At 41.7% G+C, this 25726-nt stretch overlaps 1 protein-coding gene across 3 annotated transcripts; it reads left to right on the top strand.

Moving 5' to 3' along the window:
* Window positions 1–6217: 6217 nt before the first annotated feature.
* CDCA7L (cell division cycle associated 7 like) lies at window positions 6218–24667 on the top strand. 3 transcript variants are annotated; one of them, XM_065666303.1, is made up of 10 exons: window positions 6218–6322; window positions 12911–13057; window positions 16505–16636; window positions 17092–17451; window positions 18987–19061; window positions 19391–19576; window positions 20904–21038; window positions 21922–22071; window positions 23187–23323; window positions 23656–24667. In XM_065666303.1, exons 1-10 carry the CDS (start codon window positions 6245–6247, stop codon window positions 23684–23686), a joined length of 1431 nt encoding a protein of 476 aa, XP_065522375.1. In that variant the 5' UTR covers window positions 6218–6244; the 3' UTR covers window positions 23687–24667. The 3 variants fall into 3 exon arrangements, with proteins under 3 accessions (XP_065522375.1, XP_065522373.1, XP_065522374.1); XM_065666301.1 differs by having other exon boundaries at window positions 6227–6322; window positions 12914–13057; XM_065666302.1 differs by having other exon boundaries at window positions 6227–6322; window positions 20907–21038.
* The last annotated feature ends 1059 nt before the right edge of the window (window positions 24668–25726 follow it).

The following is a 25726-nucleotide window of genomic DNA, read 5'->3' as shown; positions in this document are numbered from 1 at the left end:
TACTTCCCAAACCTTTTGTTTCTAATGAATGCACTGCTTCTAGACATTTTTTCCCATGTGTTGTGAAAAGACTTATCTGCTCCTTTGGAAGCCGAAGGGTAGATAAAACCCACAAAAAGAAAAAAGGTCATTCAATTCAGCTAAATCTACTGGGGCACTCTCCAGCCCTGTGTTTGCAATCTGTGCTCTAGTCAGTGACAAAACACAGGAAAATCCAACACAGGCAGTTGAGTCTACCAGATGCGGAGCACTGGCACAAGCCTCATTCTTTCTAGGGATAAGGCACAAGAGATGGTGGCAAACACTTTTTCAGGGCTGTGGCTCCAGAGAACTCTTCCTGAGGGAGGGTGTGTGGTTCCTTGATGAGACAGATTGTAGGCAATGTTCCTTGCTGATGAGAAAGACTATCACACTGCAGTCACAAACTGCACCCTTAGCAAGAGTCAGGATGTCAGGCAATGAGCCTAGACATTTTGCATGAATAGATGGCACTTCTGGAGCTGAGTGAGGAGCTTGTTTTGCCCCACAGAGTTCTAATAAAATCAGGTGAAAAAGGACAGAAGTAGGAGGAGCCTGGCCAGATTTTACTGGTCCTTTGCTAATCAATTTTGAAGTCGAAAGTCACCCACTAATCCTGTAGTTACAAATGCTTGCTGAGGGGTGTTGTTGCTTTAGTTCATTTTCGGGTGGCAAAAGAAGGGCAGTGTTTGCAAATATTTGCAGGCTTTCAGTGAGCTGCAATAGGGGCACGGAGGGCACACAGGTCTGCTTCTCTCTGGAGTATGCCAGCAGGAAAAGACCTTGCTCTGGTGCTGTACCAGTGTTGGCAGAGGTTTGAGAGAAGACGCTTACTCATCAGCAGCTTCCAAGTGCCAAGAAATAATACCTGACACACAGCTTCTTTGCATGTTTGTAGTCTTCTACCACCTAATTCTTTGGGACATAATGAACAGCTTGAATTGCAGACGTCCAGATGATGGATTTACACCAGGCAAACTTCAGTGAATCTGCAGTTTGCTAAGAATGATGATCTTCAGCAGGATTTACAGAACTGAAAAGTCAGCCTCAAAAGGAAATTAAAAGGATGACATAGGAGAAAGAATTGGGAAATGAACCACCTAGAGTATATGGATGAAATGGGGCATTGCAGCATGTTCCTAGCCTCTTTTTAATCCATGGAAAGCAGGATGAGAAAGGTCAGATGATCCTAGTTCATAGAATATAAACCAAAACTTCCTTAGAAAGGAAAATCCAAAGCTCACTTCTCTGAAGCAGTAAGACTTATTTGTCCCAGATGAATGGATGGGAAGGTAGGGTAGAAAAGAGCATTTCCCATATCAGACTGAAATGGTCCAGCTCTGCTGATGCTGCAGAATTTACCCATGGAGGAATCAGCTAAATCTAACACAGCTGCCTCACTAGCAATTTGGAAGCAGTCATCCATCAGAGTGGGCTGAAATGCAGCTAAGAATTAATAAAACCACATGACACATCCAAATATCAACAAGGAATTTTAAGATTAATTAATAAGCAAAGGACATGACTGTTCACCTTGACCTGAGACTTGCAGAATTAGATCAAGAAAAGGATGCCAAGTATCCTCTCACAAATTCGGAGTGTGGATTTTTTGCTGTAGCAGTAGCGTAATGGAAAGGAGAACACCTTCTGTGAGGAAGCTGTGAGCTGGTGTTCATCCACCTTGTAAGTATGACTTGCTGTATAATGAGTGTAATAGAAAGGGGGAGGGGACATTAATCCTGGTTCATCTACTTTATAAATGACTGGAAACAAAGTATTAGTTTGTAATGCGAAACAAAAAAATGAAATTTTCAGAAATGAAAACTTTATCGGTAACCCCACCACTCATTGCAGCTCTTTCAAGGGAAATGTGAGAGAGCATAAGGAAGGCTCTCTTGGGGCAGCATTCAGGCTACTATTGCAAGAGATTAACCAGAGGCTTAATTTTCAGTTGGTAGTGTTAAGACCACACAAATTTCGCTCTCAGCCTCACCCGCAAGCCAGTTTGTGGCAACTGGCTCCACCACATGTGAGGAAATGTTCTGAGATGAGTGGGTAAATCAAGGTAGCAGGAACGTCTTTGCTTTTGTTGTTGTGTCGGGTACCACTGACACCTCATCCTTGGAGCGCAAACCTTCACCCCCATCAGTATCTTCGGCACTGGCTTTTGAAAACAGTCTCCAAATTGACTTTAGGCAGTTTGAAAAAACACTGGGTTTTATATATAAGTTAAAAATACGTTTCTGGGGTTTGTTAACAGAATATGTAATGTAAAAACTTGGTTCCAGTTAAGGCAATTTAGTATCTGTAGCTCTTTGTAAATACCTTCCAGACACACACCTTGTGTGTGGTTCATACAGCTATTAGAAACCAAACCAGAATATATCAAAGCACCAGAAATAGTGATGGAAGATGCCAATGAGTTAATAGTCGAGGACAAAGATCCTGGATAAACATGACCACAAGTAAATCTTAGATTTACTGTTTTCTTCTGTACTTTCTGAGATGGTGATTTGCCCTGCACAGCAGAACAGATCTTGGCCTTTGTTTTCACTTACTAGAGGATTTGCAGAGCAGGAAAAGAGGATTATAATTCCTCTCAGCAGAAAGTAGTCCTTTTATGCTAGGTATGTCAGCATTCATTGAGAAGTGTGGGAAAGTGCATGCTACTTAAAATACTTGACAGGTCTCAGAGAAACGTGGTGGCAGGAAGATGGGAACAAAGCCCCCAGTCATCATTACAATGGCCCACAAATTAGAGACTGTTGGAGGGAGCAGTGAGTGAGGGAGCATCAGTGGACTTATTTTAATATTTATCCAACTTGGTCAATTCACAGTGTTAAAGTCCAGAATTATAACCTAGAGTGGTATTTGTTCATTCAAAACTAATAGCAAATAAATTTTGACTTTACAAGGTCACTTCAGTGAGATGGTGGCCCCGTCTTGTAATTTTACAGTGCATCACTAGCATGTTAGTGAGGTGGCCCCCATAAACTGATGGATCTGCTATACCTGATACATATTCTGAGCAACATATAGTTCCTTCAGTATATATCTGTTCTGTTCAGAAAGTTATAATCTGATTATAATGGTCACACCAACCCAAGATAGATTCTATAAATGAGTTTCATAGTATAGTTTTTGGAGTCTGAGGACCTGAATGGAGACATTATCAGCACCTTTATCATCATGGGATGATGAGTAAGGTCAGAAACTATTCTAGACTTGGTTGTTAAAAAGTAATTCAGGATTAATATGTAAGGATGAAGTTGAAAAGTACCTGGAATCCAGATAAACCTCACCTGAGCAGCTGATGAGATCCTACAGACAAGGCAATGACACAAAAACTATTGGGGGTTAAAAAACCTTTGAAGTCATATGAAAAAAGGTAAAAAAAAATGGGCAGGAATACAGTGATGGAAAATACACACTGAGAACTATCTGAGGTACAGCTGCAGACGAATTAAACAAATTAAATTTAAACCCCCCCCCCCCCATTTCTAATAAAGCAACATAAAGCGTAATAGCTGACACAAAGGGCTTGAAAACACTGGGAAAGAGAACAATTGTGAAAATACAAAATTAAGTGGAAAGTTAACAGAAGAAGAGAAACAAAGCAACAAATTGCATAAAATAGCTGAAGATATTATCGGGCAGTTTATAGTGTATTTGTAAGAGCATAATAGCCTCATATCTGCTGTAATGGAATGCAATTTTATTCACCCTGATTTAGCACAGGACAGTCAACACAGTCATTTTAAATCTGTTGTTCACTATCCAAGATAGCATCTTGACAGCTATTAACAAAGTGTTTCATAATGCAGACTGCTGGGGACAAGTGAAAGAACCAAACCCAGGGTCAGCAGTGGAATACATAAAATACACTTCTTTCAGGAATGTTTCGCACAAGATATCTTTATTCTTTCATATTTTAAAAATCTGCATTTCAGTTTTGCTGACATTATACATAACTCCCCCATTTTGTTCAGTAGACTGAATTCCCTCCTCCCCACCTCATCCTCAAAGCTTCTTATTTCTGCAGCCTGAGTGACAACTGCAGGTGCCTCTATAGTGGTTATTGTAGTGCAAACCAGTATTTAAATGGCCTGCTTTGGCTAAATGGTTCTTTGCATGTAACTACTTTCCTCATGTTCCCTCCTAACAAATATTGTCCATATGGCTGGAATAGAAAGGCTTGGAAGTGCTCACATGGGGAAGTACTTACTGAGGCTCAGATCCCAGGATACATGGAGAGGCTTTTCTATGTTTTAGGGTGGCTGTTCAGAGAGTGGCAAAGACAACCATTTCTCATCTGTCTCCACTTTACTACAAAAACATTATTTTTCTCTGACTTTTATTTTAAGTCAATATTTAAAGTACAGTAGTTAAAATAGCCAGTGAAGCCTGGAAACTTACCACTGTAGGCAGAATGCATTTTGCAAACACTGAAGCTACTTCACTGCCAATCCCAAGAGGTCACTCTGTGAGCCACCTGCAGAGGCCATCCTGTTGAGATGGATGATGTGCTTATGAGGGAGAAACGTTCAGATGGAGGAATGGGAAAAAGGAAGGGAACATTAATCACCTTAATCATGAGAGTTAATTACACCTGTATTGGAGAGTGCACCACTCCATTACCACAGCTGCAGCAGGGAAATACCATCTCAACAGGTTTCTGCCAGATCTGCTTCACATTCCATTAGACAAAGGAAGACTGACAGTGCCAGCAGCACGGGGGGGAAGCTGTGCATGGACCTCTACCTCAAAGGATCACCCGTCTTTGGGAGCACATCTCTGCTCAAAGGGCTTATTTTCTCACTGAACTACTCAGTATTCATAGAATCATAGAATCATAGAATAGCTAGGGTTGGAAAGGACCTCAAGATCATCTAGTCCCAACCCCCTTGCCACAGGCAGGGACACCTCACACTAAAGCATCCCACCCAAGGCCTCATCCAACCTGGCCCTGAACACCGCCAGGGATGGAGCACTCACAACCCCCCTGGGCAACCAATTCCAGTGCCTCACCACCCTAACAGGAAAGAATTTCCTCCTTATAGCCGATCTAAATAAAAATAAAGTGCTTAATCTAGTAACACCCTCCTTGATTAATAAAGGGACACATAGAATCATAGGATGGTCCCAGTTGGAAGGAACCTTAAATACCATCTAGTTCCAACCCTATTATATTGTTAAGTTTTGAATAAAAATTAAAATTCTTAATCGAGGAATACAGGTTATTCAGAGGAAAACAGAAAAATAGTTTCCACGTCTTTATTTTCATTGTTCTTCCTTCCAGCTTCAGCTGGAAGAATACAACATAATAGGAAATTGTTTGGAGGAAAAATGCTTAAAAATATATTTTTTTTTCAATTAATTTTCTGTAATTTGATTTATTTTCCACTCTTGCTGTTGAAAGAAACCAGCTTTGCTTCCCTCACTTCCACCTTTAGAAGTTGCGGCTGCTTCAACCCCGGCAGTGTTCAAGTTGGATGGGGGTTTGAGCCACCAGGTGTAGCGGAAGGCATCCCTGCCCATGGCAGGGGGTTGGAACTGAATGATCTTTAAGGTCCCTTCCAACCCAAACCATTCTGTGATTCTATGATTTCACTTGCACTGTTGAAGTTAAGGGCAGTTCACCTGGAAGCTGGGGAATGCTCCCAGACCTCATTTAAAGCTACATCACGTCCATTCTTCTTGTATTTCAGAGTTGTTTTGAAAGCCTTAAGCTTCACATCCACACTGCATAAGTAAATGTTTAAATTACTTGAGGATGAAGGGAAGCTGTGGCTGCCCCATCCTTGGCAGCGTTCAAGGCCAGGTTGGATGGGGCTTTGAGCAGCCTGGTCTAGTGGAAGGCATCGCTGCCAATGTCAGGGGGCTGGAACTGGATGATCTTAAGGTCCTTTTCAACCCAGATCAGTTCAAGATTCTATAAAAGTGTATTCCACCAGACAAGACCGCTCCTTTCACACTGACGGCCGTTGCCATGTGAGGGGGGTGCAGCAAACCACCGACGACACTGGATGTTGCCAGGGGACCCCTCAGAGGACCACGATCTCACAGGAGCATCCCGACAGCCTCGACCTATCCCCAGCCAGGGCACACGGGATGCCCCGTCCCCATCTCGCCTTTCCCGCAGCCACTGCCGGCCGGCTCCACCCCCCGGCTCCTCCTCCATCCTGCTTCTCCTCCTCCCGTGGCAGGGCGGGCGGTTCCCTACGCCATGGTGCGGCGCGGACGGCGACGGCGGGAGGCGGCGGCGGCGGCGGCGGCGGTGGTGGTAGCTGTGAGCCGCGGGGAGGTGAGGCGGTCGGCGGGTTGCGCGGGCCGGGCAATGCACGGCCGCTGGGGGAGGACGCCGGCCTGCCCGTTCTCCGCCTGCCCGGGGCAGCGGCGGCCTTTGTCTGCTCCCCGCGCCGCCGCGGTCCCAGTGAGCGTGGAGGCCCCTTAGTCCCGCCGGGCGCCCTCCACGTGGCGCGGGGGCTCTGAGATCGCAGAGCTCCGGGAAGGGTTTGGAGACCGTCTCTGGGGCGGTGAGAAAGCCTCTGCGGTGATGGGTCCTGCAGCGTGTCTAGTAAGGGCCAAGCGTAGGTTGCTGGGGAGGAGCTTTGTAAATTAATTACCCTGTGTGTGTAAGCTTGAGGGCGTCACTTTAAAATAGCTAATTTTTAATATTTTATTTTAATTCTGTTCTTTTTTTGTTGAAATGGCGCGATGCCACAAGCATTTATTTGAGTTGCGTGAGTATACACGTGTGTTGGTAAGGCTGGAGGCTTAGGGACAAACGCAGGCGTGCTTCCAGAGAAGCTGTGGCTGCCCCATCCCTGGCAGTGTTCAAGGCCAGGTTGGACGGGGCTTTGACCAACTTGGTCAAGTGGGAGGTGTTCCTGACCATGGCAGGGGGATTGGAACTGGATAGTTTTTAAGGTCTCTTCCAACCCAAACCATTCTATGATTTTATCTCTGCACCCAACTATGGTCTGGTCCATGCCTGGTTCACACTTGCATCAGGCAGTTTTCGTGGTTCCAGTCTTGGGAAGTGGTGTGGTGAGTCTTTCAAGTAGTGGGAAGGAGGGAGACTATCAGCATCTCTGGTCAGCTCTTGCTGATGGAAAGTTAGGGCTTTATGTGAATTTTTGTTAACAGGAGGGTTGTAGTGACACTGAAACATCCATTAGGACCTCTGTCCTCTCAGGGACTTTGTAAAGCTTCCACCTCTGTATGACCTCATGTTTGCCATTTGCAGTGGGGAGATAAAGACACTAGAACATTTTGGGAGAAATCTGATTGACATGGTACAATAGAAGCAAATGACACTTCTCTGGTGCTGTAATGAGAGGCTCTTACTGTCTACTACTCACCTTTCTGCTGCACAGGTAAAATGGTGCACATCATGATTCTTGTAAGGCTCAGCAAAGGGGAGAAGGACACAGGCTGTTCTCAGTACTGTTTCTCATGGAAGCTTGTTTTTAGCTATCTTTGCTGGCTCTTGCTCCTCTTTATGGCACACTGGTGAGCAGCAGGGATGTAAAGGTAAAGGTTTTCTTGTCCCTAAAGTCACAGGTCTGCTGACTGGTGGGCTAGCTTGAGAATTTGTGCCTCCATTTAAAGCAATAGCCAAGGAAGTCAGCAGTACAAACTTGCTTCAGACCTGCAGTTACATTTCCCATCCCAGGGTCCAATTTCCCATTCCAGGGTCTAATTGCTGTGCTGTCCTTGCACAGCAGTTTCAGCACATGGAGCTTGTTAAAGGACTGCTCAGAAAATATGAATGCTAGTAATCCAGACATGAAGAAGGTACATGTTGCATGCCTGTTGCACAAAAGTATTTTCCTTGGAATGCCTGGGGCTCAGGTAGTAACTAGGCACCACCACAGAGGAAAGGGATGCTGTTGAGTCATGCAGAATTAATTCTGAAATAGGTGTTAATATTGTATGTATCTGTGAGATACTAGATAATACAAAAGAAGGGACAGTAGTAGCTAACAGAACATTTGGACTGTGTTTGTATGCAGCATGCTGATATTCCCATTATTATCAGTGTTTTTGAAAAGTAGGGGATAGTTTCCAGGTAGGTATTGTCTGTAGAAGGTAACATTTTAAGTAACTTGCCTTGTGATTATGATGGTTGGGCATCCTATACTGTAGGATAAAGTAGCTTGATGGATTTTAGTTTATTTAATTATCAGTTTAAATGAAGCATTGTAAAAACCATACTGTTCTGAAAATAGCTGAGTTTACTAAAATTTCATGGAGTACTTGGCTTTAGCAGTAGGTTGACTGGAGTGAAAATTGCCATAACTTTTCACAGGGACAGGTGGAACCACCCTGGAAGTTCCAGGAGTTGTTGCTGTGACAGATATACAGGCACAGGCAATATCTATCTTCACCTTCCGTGGAATCAAAGTATCCCTGCAAAGATTATAAAACTGATTCATTTTATCACGTGTTCCTTCTCTCTGTACACTCACTTGACTTTCACCCTGCTGTCACTTGTGCTAGGAATATACTGCTCTGACCAGCAGGTTTTGGGTTTTTTGCTCTGGTGCTGTTGAGAAATTGTGGAGCTCTTCTGGGATCTCCTGGCCTTCCTAAATTGCATTGTTGCCCTCAAGTTTCAGGCCGGCTAGTGCTGACAGTCCTTTTGACTGTACATCTAGTTGTGTGATTCTTTTGCACTGCAGTACATGCCTTTGCCTCTCTTTGCCTTCCACATCACACATTTGTATGATGTTTAAAATTAAGCTTTTGTACAATGTTGTTTGCCTTTTATGATTCCAGTGAAAGACCAGGATCTTGACTTATAAGTAGTTTTGGGGTTTTGGTTTGGCAGCTGTCGGCATTCTGTCTGGGGCCCTCTATTCTTGTAGTGCTGCCCATAATTGTCAGCCTTGGAGTGCTTCTCCATTTGGTTGTTATTTTGGGGCTATGAGTTGCAGACCCAGTAACCTAGTAATGCAGTTCCAGTGGCTGTAACCCATGGGTGGCATGCCTTGGGCTTACTTCCATACTGAACCTGGGACAAGCATTTCCAGTGTGTGTTGAAGGTGTGACTTTGCACAAGTTTGGTTTGTGTGAGTACTTGTTGGAGAATAAACTTGGATAATTTCAGTTTGAACATTACTGAAATTATATGTCCTCTGCTTCAAATAGGAATGCCCATGCATTGTGCAAACTTGAATGAGGGGAACACAGCACAACTGATTTTTTTTTCCCATGGTAGGAGCAAAAAAATAGAGAATTACATCTAACCCTGCTTCTTCCACAGTATGTTCCCCTGATACATTGTCAGGGAAGGATGTGCTGGTGTGACAATTGGCAATGGAAGTGACATGTACAAATATCTCTTAAAAATACCAAAGAGGGTGGACAGTGATGTAGAAATAACTCTGATGCTTCCCGCTGAAGCTCTGGGCATGCACACACAGAAGCAGTTATCTCCTCACAGTCTGCCGGAGAGTTGCCTTGCAGAAGGTCAAATTGCATCTGTTTTGGATTTGGTATCAGGAAAGTTGCTTTTTCACTTGAGACACCAGGATTCTTCCTGTTGATGTGGAAAGTAAATAACCTCAGGCTTTTCTTTTTCTCCTTGCCTAACAAAGGGGGTGGAATTTGTGGGGATGGCAATAAGAAAAACATTGGTTTGACTGGAGGGGGACCTTAGGTGCCTTTTTTCTCCCATCACTCATGTGGATGTGTGGGAGCATTGCTGAAACAGGTCTGACATCCGTCATCCTTCACCCTTGGTGCCAGACTTACCAGCCCCCACAGGCACGCACAGGCTGTCTGCTCCCAATTCTGCAGGAGCAGTAACTCTCCTTCATGCGGCCCAACAAATCCTGGTGCATTCCTGGGTGAATGGGCAGTATTTTGAGAAATTTAGAGATGGGGAAACTGAGAGATGGGGATGTCTTGAACCTTGATCTTCCGTATGAAAAACTTAGATGGTTATTCTTGCAATAGTTGGATTGGGGGTCATTTGTAGCAGGGAATGTTTTCCATTGCTTTTGAAAAGTACCTTGTGGGTGTTTTAAACAAGTAAGTGTTTTTTATGTGCAAAAATAACTGCGCTCAATAGGTATAAAATTTCCTACTTTGACTTTTTCAGCAGCAAGTAATTGTTTCCAGCTTTTACTGGGTTTTCAGTACTTAGCTTTTGACTAGTAACTTTAAAACATAGTATTTCTCACATCTCTGCAGCATTTCAGCAGACCACTGTGTCTGAACCTGTGGTCTGTTCAGGTTGAAATATTTTTCCTGAGCAAGCCTGAAATGTGCATTGCCTTTCTGCCTTTGTGTCTTCAGGGGTTTAGTGCCAAAAGGTTCCTCTCCTGAAGTACCTGGATTTTTAGGTCCCTTCCAACCCAAACTGTTTTAATCTTCTGTAATTCTGTGATCTTTCAAGTGTTTAAACATGAATATTTTGACATTTTGTTTAGGCAGATATGTATTTTCTTTCTTGGTATATGCTACTTTGTTGACAGTGTTATAGTGCTAGGCTCTTATGTTGATTATAAATCAGTTTCTGAATGTTGTAATTGAAAAAATGCAAATGTCTGTGGCTTTTAGAACTACACGATAACAGTAAAACAGTGCATCATCGCAGAGGTGGTTAGTGCAAGCTCATCCTTGATGTTTGTCTGCTGATGGCAATGGATGCTGGGAATAAAGTCAAGGATGCTCTTTTTGAACTTGTAGAGTATGCCCACCTCATGTGTCAGGTGTTGTCTATTGTTAGCCTAGGCCTTTTCAGCGAAAGGGAGACTTATCAATGACTGAATGAGATTCTTCATAGTTGGGCTACAGGGAGCAAGGCGCAAACTAAAAATATTTTAAATTCTGCAATAAGTTACTTACATCAGTATCTTAGTGTTTGGGAATGCATAAAGATCAAAAAAAGGTGTTCTATTGGGAAAGAATTTTTTGGTTTCTTTCTTTGTTTAAAATCTGTAATTACACCCCCATAATGGCTCCTCTGGTGCAGATCTAGAAGTAATAGACAAAGAAGAAATTAGTTAGGCATAAAGTAATCACAGCAGTGGCTAACTTGGCTGTACAATAGCACAAGAATTAATGTAGTGGCTCCTGGAAGCAGTTTATTCATAGCAGTGAGGCTCAGAGCTCCTTATATGTTTTTCCATTAAAATGCATAGTGCTTTATTTTTAATGCTGCTCTGGACCGAGTGAATTTCAAGGGAGGTGGATTCTGGCCATTTGTGTAAGAGGTGGGGGTAAGGGAACATCCAAAGGGGTTCAAATGTGGGCAACACAACTTCTGCAGTGCATTGGATCGTGCAGTACATTGGGTTGTGCATTCTGCTCTTGCTCAAGCAACGGTGAATCAGCTTTGCATCAGTCTACACCAGCTTAATAAAAGTGGTTCAGGAACAAAGTTAAGCCCATGTATACCCATTAGTGTAGCTTGTTTCAGAGAGTGAAGCTTTGGTCAAGGTGCTGTTTGCTCTTTTAATGGGGAAGGAATATTGTCAACAACATTACTTCTTGGAGAGTGAGCTGCCTTTGGGCCATGTGTCTTGGCATAAATAAATAAAGGATAAAATAATAGTAGAAACAATCGTTGTACAAGGCCCTGTATGAGCAGCCTTGGTTGTCTGTGATAGTGGACTGGACTTCATGTTGGGGATTTTTGCTTGAATATTTAGGGTTAGAAACTACCTCCTTTGGAAGAGGAACTGGCCTCTCTCACCAAGCAGCTCTTGATCTCATGTTTGTGAGAGTTAATGAGAGGAGTGGGAAATCCATGTATGACTTTAGCACACAGCAAACAGCAGAAAGGCTTGCTTCGATTAAGAGTATCATGTGACGTGTACATGTGGTCCTGGGGATGTAGAAGATAGATGTCTGGGTGCTGTTGAGTGATACAGGCACTTTTCTCCCCAAGCATTCCTGAACGACTGAATGGTTTTTCGGATGATACTGGGTGTGTAAAACCATGTTCTGAAACTTGGCAAAATGCCTTCTGCCTCCATTTTTAAGGCTGGATTTGTTCACCCTGTCCTTCCACACACCAAATCCTAAAAACAAGCTAGGTGGAAGCTGTCTGAAGGTGACTGGCTTCAGGTAAGCCTCTCCATGTAATGAGCTAGCCTGTTACATAGAGAGGCTTACCTGAAGTGCTTGTTCAATGCATGTGGTTAGAGGGAATGGTCAGATGTGGTGATATGAGTCTCCTGTGCTAGGATCAGACTTCTTGAACTCTGAAGTTGGAACCTTGGTCACATCAGAAAGTGCCTCTCCCTGCCTTTGGCAGTGCTTCCTCCTGGTGGGGTACACTGTGGGCTTCTTGCAAACAAGAAGTAGTTTTGGTTAAAATAGGTCTTCACTTCTTACCAAGTGTTGTGGAAAAAGCTCTGCAGCAGTACTGACAAAAGAGAATGGGTTGCATTGGTTTTATTTTGGGAGTTAGCCAAGTGTCTGCTAAAATACGTAATGGTACTGTTATTGCATCTAATATTAAGGTTTCTATGTACTTGATTAGGATTTTGTTACATTTGAAGGTGCATTGCTCACCATTGAGAGGAGGAACGGTGGTGGGTTTTACTATGGATAAAGGATGCACTGAGCATATGCTTGCAAAGATGAGACATACGTAGTTTTGCATCTGAATGCTGTTCTGTGGAGTCGAACACCCTGCATATCGCATCCCCTCCCTAGCCCCAAATCTGGAGTCTGTATTTAGGGATTAAAACAGTCTGTACTGAGTTTTCCTGGAGTTTAGCTAAATAAGGCACAGTTTATGCATAGCATATTTCGTGAAACAGATTTGCATTTGCATAAGAGTATAAAAGTAAGTTGAACTGTTGCTATTTTGAGTTTTCCTAATAAGTTGGCATGTCTGACTCATATCTTCTCTCTTGTTTTGAATCAGAAGCAGCTACCCAAGGATGTGGCTGACATTTTTAATGCCCCCAGTGACAGTGAAGATTTTCTGGGCTTCCAAGATGATGCTTCCAGACAGAGGTTGTTATCAGAAGACACCTATGCTAATTGTGATTCCCTGGAGCCAGGAAAAAAGGTAGGAAGAGATTGCATTGGCCCAGTTACGCTTTCTGGGTGCAGTAGTACTCTGAGCCTGTGTCAAGGCTGTTACTCTCCGCAGACCCCGTAATTTGCAGTTGTCATATTAAAAATGAATGTCAACAAACTTGCTATGTTTTTTAGGGTTCAGTGATTGCTTTTAAAAACTGTTTAATTATAAAAAAAGGAAAATGAGTTTCATTAAAAGGCAGATTTAAGTGAAGCAAATAGGAAAGAGAGAATTATCCTGGGCTGATACGTTCTCTGACTACGTACAACAGTGGAAATGGATGATAATAGAGGGGCATTTGTGAGTATGCGGACTTCAAGGTATTTCTTCCAGAAGTTTATCTCGGTTCTGTTTCTGCACTGAAATCACATTTTAGTGGTGGTGACCCACAGAAACTACCAGCTCCAGCTGACGATTGTGAGATTTGCTGGATCTCTGCTGTCTTAATGGTGAAGTAGCTAGATCAGCGTAATGGTTTGTACCTGCTTAAGAGGTGCTGAAGACAAGGATGATGACTTGTGTTAGCAAAGGAAACAGAATGAGGCTTGTATGAGTGTATACTATTTCTGAGCCTTTGTAGGCAAATGGCCTCGGGAGAGTGTAGAAGCCTTTTGGGGGTAGAGCCACAGTCTGCTATGAAGAAAGACAATGGCTAAAAAGTAGTGAAATGGGTTCTAAATTGCTTTGTAGTGTTGTTGCTAGATGGGAGTACTGGTAACTTCAGAAAACCAAAAGGTGGCTTGCTGCTGTATTTGTGGCTTTGTGTGGAGCAGAAGGATAAATAAAGAGGTGGTGATGGAGCAGAGTCTTGTGTGGGAGCCTGAGCTTCTGCTGCCTGCTTGGAACAACTGGCACCTTACTTTACTTCTCTCTGCCTCGGTTTCTCAACCTGAGAGATGGAGATTATGATAATGATCTTTGCTACAAATTTTTCAAATGGAAAATGCTGTGGAAGTGTTATGCACTGTTAGTTTAAAATGTGTTACTGGGAACCCCATTGAGACATGTTCCAAATTTACAGCTGGCACTGCATTCTTCCTTACTATTCGTGTGTTTCCCTTGGGCTGAGAATTATTTTAAATCTCCATCAGTATTAACTCCTTTACCACTAAATGGTACAATAAACACACATTAAGAGCAAAGCAATGGGAAATTCAGAAAAATCGGGCAGTTATTAGGAGAAGAACTGCCCTGCTAGGGGGTGAATGGGATCTTGATGCATCAGGTGTTCTCTTGGATGCTGATGTGCAAATGTACTAATAAGTAGCAACCTCTGCATGTCTGCTTTTCCGTAGGGCTTTCTGCAGTTCTCCTTCCATGATCGCTATGCTTTCGTGGAGTTTCAGCCATTTCTCCTGCAGTTATCCCTGATGCCTTTTTTGTGTTGTGTAGACCATTCTTCATAGGTGTAACAGCATAGCTCTAGGTGTGTTATTTTCAGTCACTTCAGCTAACAAACAGTTTATTTCCCTCCTCCCTTTCATTGCGGAATTTCATGAAAAACCAGAATGCATAACAACTTTGGTTTCCCTCCAGGAAACGCAATTTAACTTTAAAGTGACTTCCCTATTGTGTTTGGTCCGTTCTCAAGCAGCTGCACTGCAGCTATCAACAAAAGAATAAAGCAATTTTGCTCAGGGAAAACTTATTCCAATTACCCATAATAATTTGTAGGAGATGTTTAAGTGCAAAAAACCAGCATATGCACTAGTTCTCCCCTCCCATTCCCGTCTTAAGTTTTTTCACCCGTGTATTGTATCTGTTTTTCACCAGACATTTTAAGGTAAAGAAGGGTGTAATTAAAGTCATGGAAGGGAGAGAATTGAAAGGAATAATAAAGATATTTAGTAAGTGTATTGTATGAAAGGTGATTTTTGTATCTCGCATGAGAGGAAGAAGTAGCAGAAGAAAACTGGGGAAACTAGTGTTGCTGGCTTTCAAGAGGCAGGTGTGGTGTGAACATGAGTTATGTTCCTATTGCGAACAAGTTTTTCAGGAGACTAATGGGCAAGTTGGCAGATGGTCTTCTACTAATTCTGACTGGGAGTATGGAAGTACATTACAGATTTAGTAAATGCATTGTGTTTAATTCATATATTATGTGCATATTGTGAAGAGTGTTTTAATGAAATTTTAGTTTCTTTTTCATGGGCTGAATTTTCACTGCCTAGTCTGTAGGCAGAAATTTAGGATCTCTATACCCTAGAATATGTTTGAATGATAAACTGCACCGTTGAAACAGTTGAACAGTTGGAAAGTGGAAGGATATTAGTAAGGCTGTTCAAAGCTCTGTGGTTTTGTGTTGGTATCTTGTCACTTCAGTGATGGTGTACCAGCATAAGAAGGAGCAGATGCCATCTCGGAGACCCTTGAGTGCTGCTGCAGCAAGCCCAGAGGAGAGGCTTTTTTATTTTAATTTTTTTAACTGTGTTTGTGGTTCATATTTTCTTCCATTTGTCCATGATTCAGCACTAACAGTTGTTTCTCCTTTTTAGTAGCTGTTGCAGTGCTGTTTTGGCTTCAGTCTGAGAACAATGTTGATAACACATCAGTGTTTTAGTTGTTGCTCAGTAGTACTTATCCTTATTAAGGACTCTTCAGTCTCTCATGCTCCGCCAATGCGAAGGGGCGCAAGAAGCCAGGAGAGAGCAGAGACAGGGCATCTGACCCACACTATACCACAGCACATCATGCCCAGTTTGTAAACTGGGGGCAGTTACCTGGAAGGGCAGATCTCTGCTTGGGTCAGGCTGGGTGTCAGTCAGCAGGTGGTGAGCAATTGCATTGTGCATCACTGCTGGTTATTGTTGGGTTTTTTTTTCCTTCCCTTTTTAGTTTCATATTTTCTCCCTTTGTTATTTCCCTTATTATAATTATTAGTGGTAGTTTTGTATTGTACTTTAGTTGGTGAACTGTTCTTATCTCAGCCTCCGGGGTTTACATTCTTTTGATTATCCTTCCTGTTCCACCAAGAGCTGGGGAGGAGGAAAGGGGGAAGTGAGTGAGAGGCTTCGTGATTCTGAGCTACCAGCTGGGCTTAAATTACAACACCATTCAAGGCCTGTTTTTTTAGATCCAGAAGAAAGCACAGCATGATAATTTACACATTAAAAAGCAGATAGTTTATTTTCATTGGGTAGTACTGAAGGAGAAAGAGACAAAGAAGAAAGTTTTCCCTGCAAGAAGCAGCTCAATTAAAGCCCTGTGCTCAAAATGAAGGGGGAAGAAGATAAATCCTAAGCTAAATAACTTAGTGCTGAAATTGTATGTCTTCTGCTTTCTTCTTTCCACAGGCTTTGCCTGCAAAGTGCTTTCACTTTGCAGTATGTGCCATCTAATTGGTATCTTCTTGAACCTCAGAACCTGTTTATTGTGACTGTGAGACTACTGTGTATCTGACTGTCTCTCATAGCTACTGGCTGGTGTTTTTAACAGGGGGTTCAGTTTCAGTCCAGATACCTCACTGCAGAGCTGCAGAGGATTTTTACAGAAGACACTGATTCTGAAATGGAAACATTTGAAGGCTTTGGTTCAAGTGAGGTGGATGTGAATAAAAAAGGAGTTCTGGTAAGGCAGTTACGTACTTGTGAATGTATATGTTGACTTCTGTTTTTTTCTGTTTCTTCTGTGTAAAGCTCCTGTTCTAGTAGGAGTGTTTCTGATACACTGTGATGTTCTTTCTTCATGCTGAAGAAAAATATTTTAAAAGAGATAAAAAGCTTTATTTAGTGTAATATCACATATGAGACACGAGGACTTCTTCTCCTGCTTGTAGACTGTGCTGGGCAAGAATGTTCCTTTGAAGACAACCATGTTTGTATCAGACTATTAATATGTAGATTTTGTATCGGTCTCTGCACAGGGAGAAGTGGTGTACTGTGAACTTCTAAACATTTGTTGGTTTAGGTGAATTTATGACTGTGCCTTTGGGTGGTGAGGCTGCTGCCTAGAATTAGTGATTTAAAAATGACCTTTTTTGTGTCACAGCCAATAATGTATCATGGGGTTCTTCCTGCCTCCAGGTAGCAGAGTCGGTTTTGAGTGATGAAGAACGTGATAACTTATTGGGTAGCGAGGAAGAAGAGGAGGAAGAGGTGAAGAAGAAAATTTCCACCAAAAGAAAAAGCTTTGGCCTCCGTGTTGCCTTACAGTTTCCTACCAGAAAGTTGTCTGAGAAAAAAGTTCCTGAACAGGAGTTTTCTAACTTGCCTCTAAAGGAAAGTGAATCCCTCGCACCTCATTCAAAACAAATAAGCTGTAAGTGGTGGGATAAACTAGAGGGCTCTGCTTCAGAGTCTGAAGAAGACATGAAAGAAACACAGGAGGAAAGTTCCAGTGCGCTGCTTAAAAGAGCCATGAATATTAAAGAAAATAAAGCTATGGTAAGACTTAGAGGACTTAATGTCCTCTAATATTTACATCCTAATACTTAGCTTCAGCACAGTTGAATGCTGGGGTCCTTGCTGGTGCTGTGCTGGGACTTTGGGAAAATCTTGTGGTGGTTTGTGTTTGAACTTTTCTGCCTGGAAAGACCCTAGAGGACCAACAGCATCCAGACATTAACCCCTAAAATAGCCTCAAGTAGGACTAGCCTGCTAAGACCAGTCATTTTGCGTGTGGATGTGAACAAAGTTACAGATGCCTGAGCTGTAGTCTCATTCAGAACATGTCAGAAAAACAGCATGTCCCTTCAAATGGTTCATGGTATCATTTGCACAGCAGAGTTTATACTTTTCATTTGTGTCTGACAGATCTGCTGCAGTTAGTGATTGAAAAGCCAGCTAAAAACTGCTAAGGATGCTAAAATGTAATTTTTCAGTTGTGTGGGATGCGTTTACAATTATGCTTTGCTTTAAAACTACTGAAAGTGTGTGTTTGTGTGTGTGTAGGTCCGGAAAAGAAAGACATTGATCATTACCTAATCCTTTTTCCTCCGTTGTCCATCATGCCACCAGCTCTCTATCACACAGCCATGTAGATCCAAGTTGATGTTGGGTCCTCAGTGGTCCCTTTAGTTTTACTATATTCCTGGAAAAGTTGTGGCTGCCCGAGTACAAGTACACCTCTTGGGTGTGTAGGCCTCTGTGTAAAAACTTCTTTTAGTTTTGTACCTGTGTTTCTAATGTGTTTTGTATCCTCACTGCTGTTTGTGTTGGTCTTGCTGCTTTTCCACTATTCTCACTCGTCTAGTTCAACCATTGTGAAATTCATTGGCATCCTAGTTGCAGTACTGCAGTGACATTGAATAGGTCTTAGTAAATGCCACACTGAAGTATTTACTGAGAAATGCTGCATCCATTAGCATTACTGTCTGTGGTTTGCAACATTTGTGAAATCAGTGCTATCTGTCATGGTTGAAAAAAGGGATGTTCCTAGTCTTTGCTAGTAAGGACTACTGAAAAATTATAAGGAAAGTTCCTCTGCTGCAGTGTCACTGTTTAAAGGGATACTCACCCTGGCAAAAAGCACAGGTGTATCAGCAGTCATTCAGAAAAATAGCCCATAGGGAACATTCAATGGTCTTCTGGTCAAGGGCACCCTGTCTTCCTTCTCTCCCTCCTGTCATGGACTGTGATTTTCTTATTATTTGTCATAGATGTTGTAACTGTGTTGTAATGTGCTGCTTCAGTGCTGTTTTGACAAGATTGGGTGTTATTCTAGCTAATTCAAAATCCCAGTAAGAATTAATGGGAGCTGTGAAGGTAGTGCTACCTGCAGAGTTTTGCTTGTTCAGGGGTAAATTAACTGCTTTTATGAGCCCCACTTAAATAAAGTGCCTCCAGAAAGATTTAATGCGAAAACCTGAAACTTCATGTGTTTAGATATAATTCAGAGTGTATGTGAGGAGCGGATGATTGGTGTTGCTTGCTTGCAAGTTTGCAGTGAGTTTTCAATGTGGCATCACTGTTGATTTCAGCTTGCTCAGCTGCTGGCAGAACTGAATTCTATACCTGAACTGTTCCCAGTGAAAACCCCCACCTCAACTCCTTCGGTAAGTCTCTGCTACTGGCTGGAGGTGACAGTCGTTTTGCTAGACTTATGATTAATGTGTTACCTGATGAAATGCTTTCACCATGATTGTTTTGGTTTTCTTTAGTTTAGTGAAGCAATTGAACCACTTCAACATGAACCAAGAATGATACTAATATTATTTCAACTGACTTTTCTTGACTAGAAGCAGAGACGTGGGAAAATATGAATATTTAGCTTATGAAGAGCAGTGAGAGCTAGCTTCTGCCTTAATATGCCATACATAAAATTTTGGTACTGTTCTGTGGTATTAATTGGAATAGAATTAGACTGTTATTCTTCTCTTTCTAGAAACAGAAGAAAATCCCAAGGAGGACATTTTCGGAAGGCCAGCTAGCACGTCGCATGAACCCAACCAGAAATGCTCGTCCACCAGAAAAATTTGCCTTGGAAAAGTTTACTGTGTCAGCTATCAAATTTGCAGAACAATTCAGTAGCTATAGACAACAAAACCTCCTGAAGAAGAGACTCAGTGTGGTATTTGCCAGACTTTGACATCTCCAGTAGTCAGGGATTAGGAAACATTTAAATTGTTGGCCGGCACTTAATCAGGCACCACATCCTACAGAAAGTTAATGAGAAGCTTTGGTTGGGATTAGCTACAGAAAAGTTATCTTCAGGCCTTCCTGCCTCATCTTTCACCTATTAACTGGGCTCTACTTGTGACCTGTGTTGTCCAAACATGACAAGGCAGTTTATAAGGTCTATTATTTATTCATTATTTGAAAATTACTAGAGCACACAATGTAGAAGGCCTTTGAGTGGCAAGGCAGTGGGGCTGGTGGAGGTGGCAAAGGAGATCTTCTCTATCTTCAGACTCAGCAAAAAAAATAACAAATAGAGGTAGAAGTTATATAGCTGAACCGAGAATAAATGAAGGGAATTGCACCAACAAACTGCTGCCGTACTGGTTGGCTGTTCAAGAATTGTAGGTTTTATTCTTTCCCACTTAAAATCTGGTTTTTTTTCTCCTTTGGCTTATGGTGGTCGTTTGTCTTGGTTATATTTATTGTATAGCTTTTATGAGGAAGTTTGCATCTGCACAGGCTGGATTCCAGTTCTGCTTGTAGGAATGAGAGCTCGGCATAGTTGAAGCATTATAGAGGGAACGTGTCTATTAAGAAAATGGAGTAGCATTAAATGAAGAACCTGGGCTGGTAAATAGCTACTTTGGAGAGAAAAGAGCTGATCTTGGGTGGAGGATAAATGAGGTGTTAAAGAGTGGGATAGGGAGAAAGCTAAGGATCAGATGAAAGTCGTACATGAATAGGGGTCAAAGAGAATGATATTTGGAAGGAAAAAACCACTTACATAATAGTGAATGGAGGACTCCCTTCTAAATAACAAGCAGGATAGTAAGAAATTGTTATTGGAGAAAGCAATTAGAGAGTATGCTGGGAGTATGGTGGGAGACTGAAGGAGCAGAGAATGGGAAGGCAGAAGATTATAGTTCCCTCTTTTAAGAGGAAAGAAACGGAGTATGAAAAGTTACAGTAGACATGTGCAGGGAATGCAAAGAAAAGGATGTAGCAGAAAAATATGTTAGGGATTGTAGAAATAGAAGTAGTAATGGTGGGAAGAAAGAACACAGAATGAATAGTAAGTGGAGTATAGAAAAGATTACGGAGGAGGGGGAGAGAAAGAGGTGGTGATGATTTGGAAACTCTATTCGCTGTTCCCACTGTGGTCCATGATCCACCCCCTCTAGACTGCATACACATTATAAATGAAAGAATGTGTCACCAAGTGTGGTGACAGAATCTTCATAACACCAGACAAAAAGTGTTGAGATGAGTTTGTTTAGCAGGGGAATTGTGGAGTGCGCAAAAGGAGGAGATCATCAAAGTATCCATCCCACCGTCCAATAGAGGATATTACTGAGGAGGACTTGGACAACATTGCAATCACTGTTAAAGATAAAATCTATGACAAAGTTCTAGTAAGTGGCTGCTGTTCTTGAGTGTGACCATGTGCTTAAAAATGAAAGTTCTTAATAGTTCACTGGTATTTGCTAAAAGGTATGCTTTCCTGCATTAGAGAGAGCAGCTTGGCACTGTAATATTACACAAGCACAACTTTGAAAGCTTTGCCAGGCTTCTGTGGTCTTGCCTCTGCTAGTTGATATGCCCCACCAACTTTTTCCTCAGCAAGGAAGTACTTTCTTCATTGAGCTGCTAAGTGGGATTTGCTATAGCTGAGTCACCACTGATGAAAGTCGACATCCCTTTGATCTCTTATTCTCAGTATAAATGTGGTGGTGGTTGAACTATTAAATAATAGTGATCCCTGCTGCTCATTATACCCCATATACAGACATTTCTGTATGGTTTGGGTAGTTTCCACAGCTCTTGATGAAGCTTGTACTTCCTTTCTTTCATTGGGTTTGGCTATTATTAATTGTCTTAAAGATCTAGATGGTCAGCTTGCTATTTCATGCCACATTACATTTGCAGAAGTGAGTCACAAGGTCATTTTCTGAATAGTATTAGCTCTTTCCAAGATAGATAAAGGATCAGAACTGTGACATGAGGTTTGAGTTTGAGACTCCCAGTGCAGCTGAGGCTGGGCACTGTAAAATTCCTAGCATCTCTCCAGAGATTAGTTGTAATAACAGAACTTATTGTTATGACTGAAAATCTGCTGAATTTGACTTCAAATTGCTGAATTTGACTTCAAATTGCTGAATTTGACTTCAAATTGCTGAATTTGAATTGAAAACAGAAGTTTGTGCTTTGCTATCAGCAGATATACTAGCAAAGGTCAGCAGGGAGCATTTAAGATGTCTTTCGGACATACATGTTTCTCCTCCTTTCCAACTTTAGGGTAGTACTTGCCACCAGTGTCGACAAAAGACAACTGATACAAAGACAGTCTGTCGCAACCACGGCTGTGGTGGAGTAAGGGGACAATTCTGTGGACCATGTCTTCGAAATCGATATGGGGAGGATGTGAAATCAGCACTGCTTGATCCAGTAAGTATTTCCAGGGCTTGAAAGAAAGTGTAATGAATATCGTTTTGTCAATAAGCTGAGGAGCACTTGCTCATGATAACATAGAGTTCAAAGCTTTTTGCCATGAGAATATCTGTAGTTACTGTTAAAACTGACACTGATCTTGTTGGAGCTCAAGTGGAACATGCTGAACCTGGGTTACAATCCATCCATCTTCCTGCTTTGAAGCTCCCATTTCTTACCAGATAGTGGAGGGAAAGCATGACAGCTTTTAAAAAAAGAAATCTGTCCCCTTTCAGAAGAATGCCAAAACATTCCCTTTTTTTAATGCTCTCAGTCATGTGACATGCAAAGCAGGTTCCTTGGTTTAGATTCCAGTTTTTAAATATGAAAAAAAAAAGGAAAAGGATACCTAGAAGTCTTAGGGTTGGTTCACTCTTCTCTGTTGTCCCCCAAGGCTCTGAGGAAGGAGGAAGCGCAGGCTGCTGCTAGAGAATGAGGCATGTGGTTACACAAAAAACCCTCTGCAGAATAGTCCTCCCTGTGTTCAGCTTGTTCTGGGGCCTCTTCTCACCCTCCTCTGCTTTAGATCTGGGTTTCTGGACTGTTCTGAAAGACAGTGGAGGGAGTAATGGTTCTGATTTACTAGCCCAGTGTAGCAATGGCTGCAATTCCGTAATGCAGGCTGTTAGAACTTGCCTGTCAAATTGCTGAGCAGCTGGGAGATCTTTAACTTCATGTACATTCTGGGTAGTTCAATCCCAGGAATCATGCTATACCAGCAGGCAGAGCCAAAGAAACCTGTCACAAGGGGTTACTTGTCTTTGCTAGGCAGTTCGCTGCAGTCAGCCTAGCACAGATGAGTTACTATTAGGCATTGCGGATGCCTTTAGTCTATTTGAAAATCAATACTTGAGTACATCTGAGAACCTGAGTCTTCAGAATTTAGAAGTATTCAAGCAAACAGGGTAATACTTAATCATTTATTTAATCTGCACAATTTGGAAAGTGTTCATAAGATTGGTTGGCTGGTTGATAGAGGTTTTTAAAACCTTGTGTCTGAGTAATGGGAAGGTGACTGTAACCTTACTCATGTCTTGCCTTTACTTCCGCCTTCCACCCTCACCCCCTTGCAGGCCTGGATCTGTCCTCCTTGTCGCGGGGTGTGCAACTGCAGCTACTGCCGTCGGCGGGATGGACGCTGTGCCACCGGCATGCTTATCCACTTGGCCAAGTTCTATGGCTACAACAATGTTAAGGAGTACCTGGAAAGGTGAGGGTTGAGCCCCATGGTTATTTTCTTTTAAACTGTTGTAGCCCTTTAAACTATACCTGACTTCTGTGTCCTGGGGCAGATCCTGGACCTATGCAAAAGAAATCTTTTGGACTTGAAATCAGCTTCAGTAAAGTGAGTCATATTGTCTGTAAACAACTGATTTCCTTAAAAGATTGAAATGCATTTGTCAATTTGAAATCTGTATTGATTGCTTGGAGCATATAGAAGTGCTATTTTGAAAGTTGTCAGCTTCATCTGTGGTAATTTTCTGTTTATGGAGAACCAGAGTTTCCTAGAAAGCACTAACACTGTTTTCTCACATTTTCTAGTTTACAGAAACAACTGGAGAATGACAAATGAGAACTCTGAGCTCAGCGTGTGCCTGCAACTGATTAATATGTTGACAATATTTGACTTCAGAAGGTTATTACCATGTTTTATAAAAGATAGAATTGTAGGGTAGAGTATATGCATTTCTTCATTTAGAACTTTGATTGATGTGGTCTTATGCAAAAGATCTCTCAGGAAAATATTTTGGTAGAAAAATCTACATGCACAGACCTATATGTTAAGTAAAATGGCACTCTTGAACTGTGAGTGGTTAATTTTTTATAGAGCTACACAACCACATGATTGAGAACTTGGTTAATTTGAGCAGTATTTTCATTTATATAATTGTGCAAGTTTCCAGAAAGGGTGTTTAATAACTACCTGTAAAGCATATCCTGTCTTTAAAGAAACAAAACGCCCTTTGTGTTACAGCTTGACCCTAAAGATTCAGTTTTCCAAACCTTTCTGAACCTACTCCAGCACCTGTGGTTTATGGAACTTTCCATGCAAAGAAGCTAAGGGTGCTTTCATTTGAATGCCATAATATTTCAGCCAAAGCTGATGCAGCTTGCCCGTGGGGGATGATTTATTATTTTTTCATTCCAAAGTGCAATTAGTAACTGAAACATGAAAATGGAAGAGTCTTTTGAAAAAAAAAATAAAAAAAAAAAAAATTAAAGAATTTTAAACATCATCCCAGTCATCCCAATACAGAAAGAGAATTGTTCACCTATGATTTTCATGCGATGTACCTGCTGCCTGAACCAACTACCTTGCAGCAGCTGGAACTGGTTAACTGGTTTAAATCACAGAGTTCAGGATTACTTTTTTTACGTACATATCGTATTTAGATGGTTTTTTCCTATGTACAACCAAACTTTCAAACTTTTTTTAAATGCAACATGTTTGTATTGCAGTATGGTTATGTTAAATTCTTGTAAGATACATGTTTCATTTTACGTAGAGAGAATAAAAAGTAATGACAAAGAGTAATCTGTGAGTTGAACTACACCCACATGCTAATGTCTCCCATTTATTTTCCATAGCTGCTGTAATGAAGGAATGTTTGCAGATCAGTAATAATTATGTGAAAAAAAACATGAACACAACACTGACAGATGAGGATATAACAACATAGAGCACATAGAGTGTTATAGGAAAGATTGTGGTTTTGGAAGGCAAATCTGCTCCAGTTGATTATGAAAAATACCTCCTTTTGCTTTAACTTAACCTTGGCAGGTTAAGAAAGCAGTACATAGTAGGGAAAGCTTAGTACTAAACTGCCAAAAATAAAGCTACATCTGCTTAGAGCCCATTTAGGTGGCTTCTTCTTGCTTTTTGTAGTGAAAGTCCAAACATAAGTTGGCCCTCTGCTTTTGGTTTTAGTAATTGGACATGGAATGTGAATCGGAATATAACACACCCATTTTACCAGTAAAGAAAGCAGATGGGAAAAGCTATAGGCTAGTTCAAGATTTAAGAGCAATAAATAAAATAGTAGAAGATATTCACCCTGTGGTGGCTAATCCATATACTTTATTGACCAAACTAAAACTAAATCAGAAATGGTTTGCCGTCCTGGATTTAAAGGACGCTTTCTTTTGCTTGCCATTAGCCAAAGAAAGCCAAAATTTATTTGCTTTTGAATGGGAAAATCCTGATACAGGAAGAAAAACCCAATTAACTTGGACGGTATTACCTCAGGGGTTTAAAAACAGTCCAACAATTTTTGGAAATCAGTTAGCACGAGAACTAGAATCCTGGAAGCCACCTACTCAGACGGGGACTCTGTTACAATACGTGGATGACATGTTAATTGCTACAGAAACAAAGGAAGAATGTATCCAGTGGACAGTGGAATTATTGAATTTTCTGGGACTGAATGGTTATCGGGTATCCAGACAAAAAGCCCAACTAATCCAAACCCGAGTTTCCTATCTAGGATATGAAATAACAGGAGGACAGAGAGAACTTGGAACTGCCAGAAAAGAAGCCGTTTGCCAGACTCCTCGACCATCAACTGTCAAGGAGCTCCGGACATTCCTGGGAATGACTGGATGGTGCAGACTT

Source organism: Lathamus discolor, chromosome 2, assembly GCF_037157495.1.
Source record: "Lathamus discolor isolate bLatDis1 chromosome 2, bLatDis1.hap1, whole genome shotgun sequence".
Taxonomy (NCBI): Eukaryota; Metazoa; Chordata; class Aves; order Psittaciformes; family Psittacidae; genus Lathamus; species Lathamus discolor.
The sequence above is the reverse complement of the archived record's forward strand: the minus strand, read 5'-3'. Positions and strand labels throughout refer to the sequence as shown.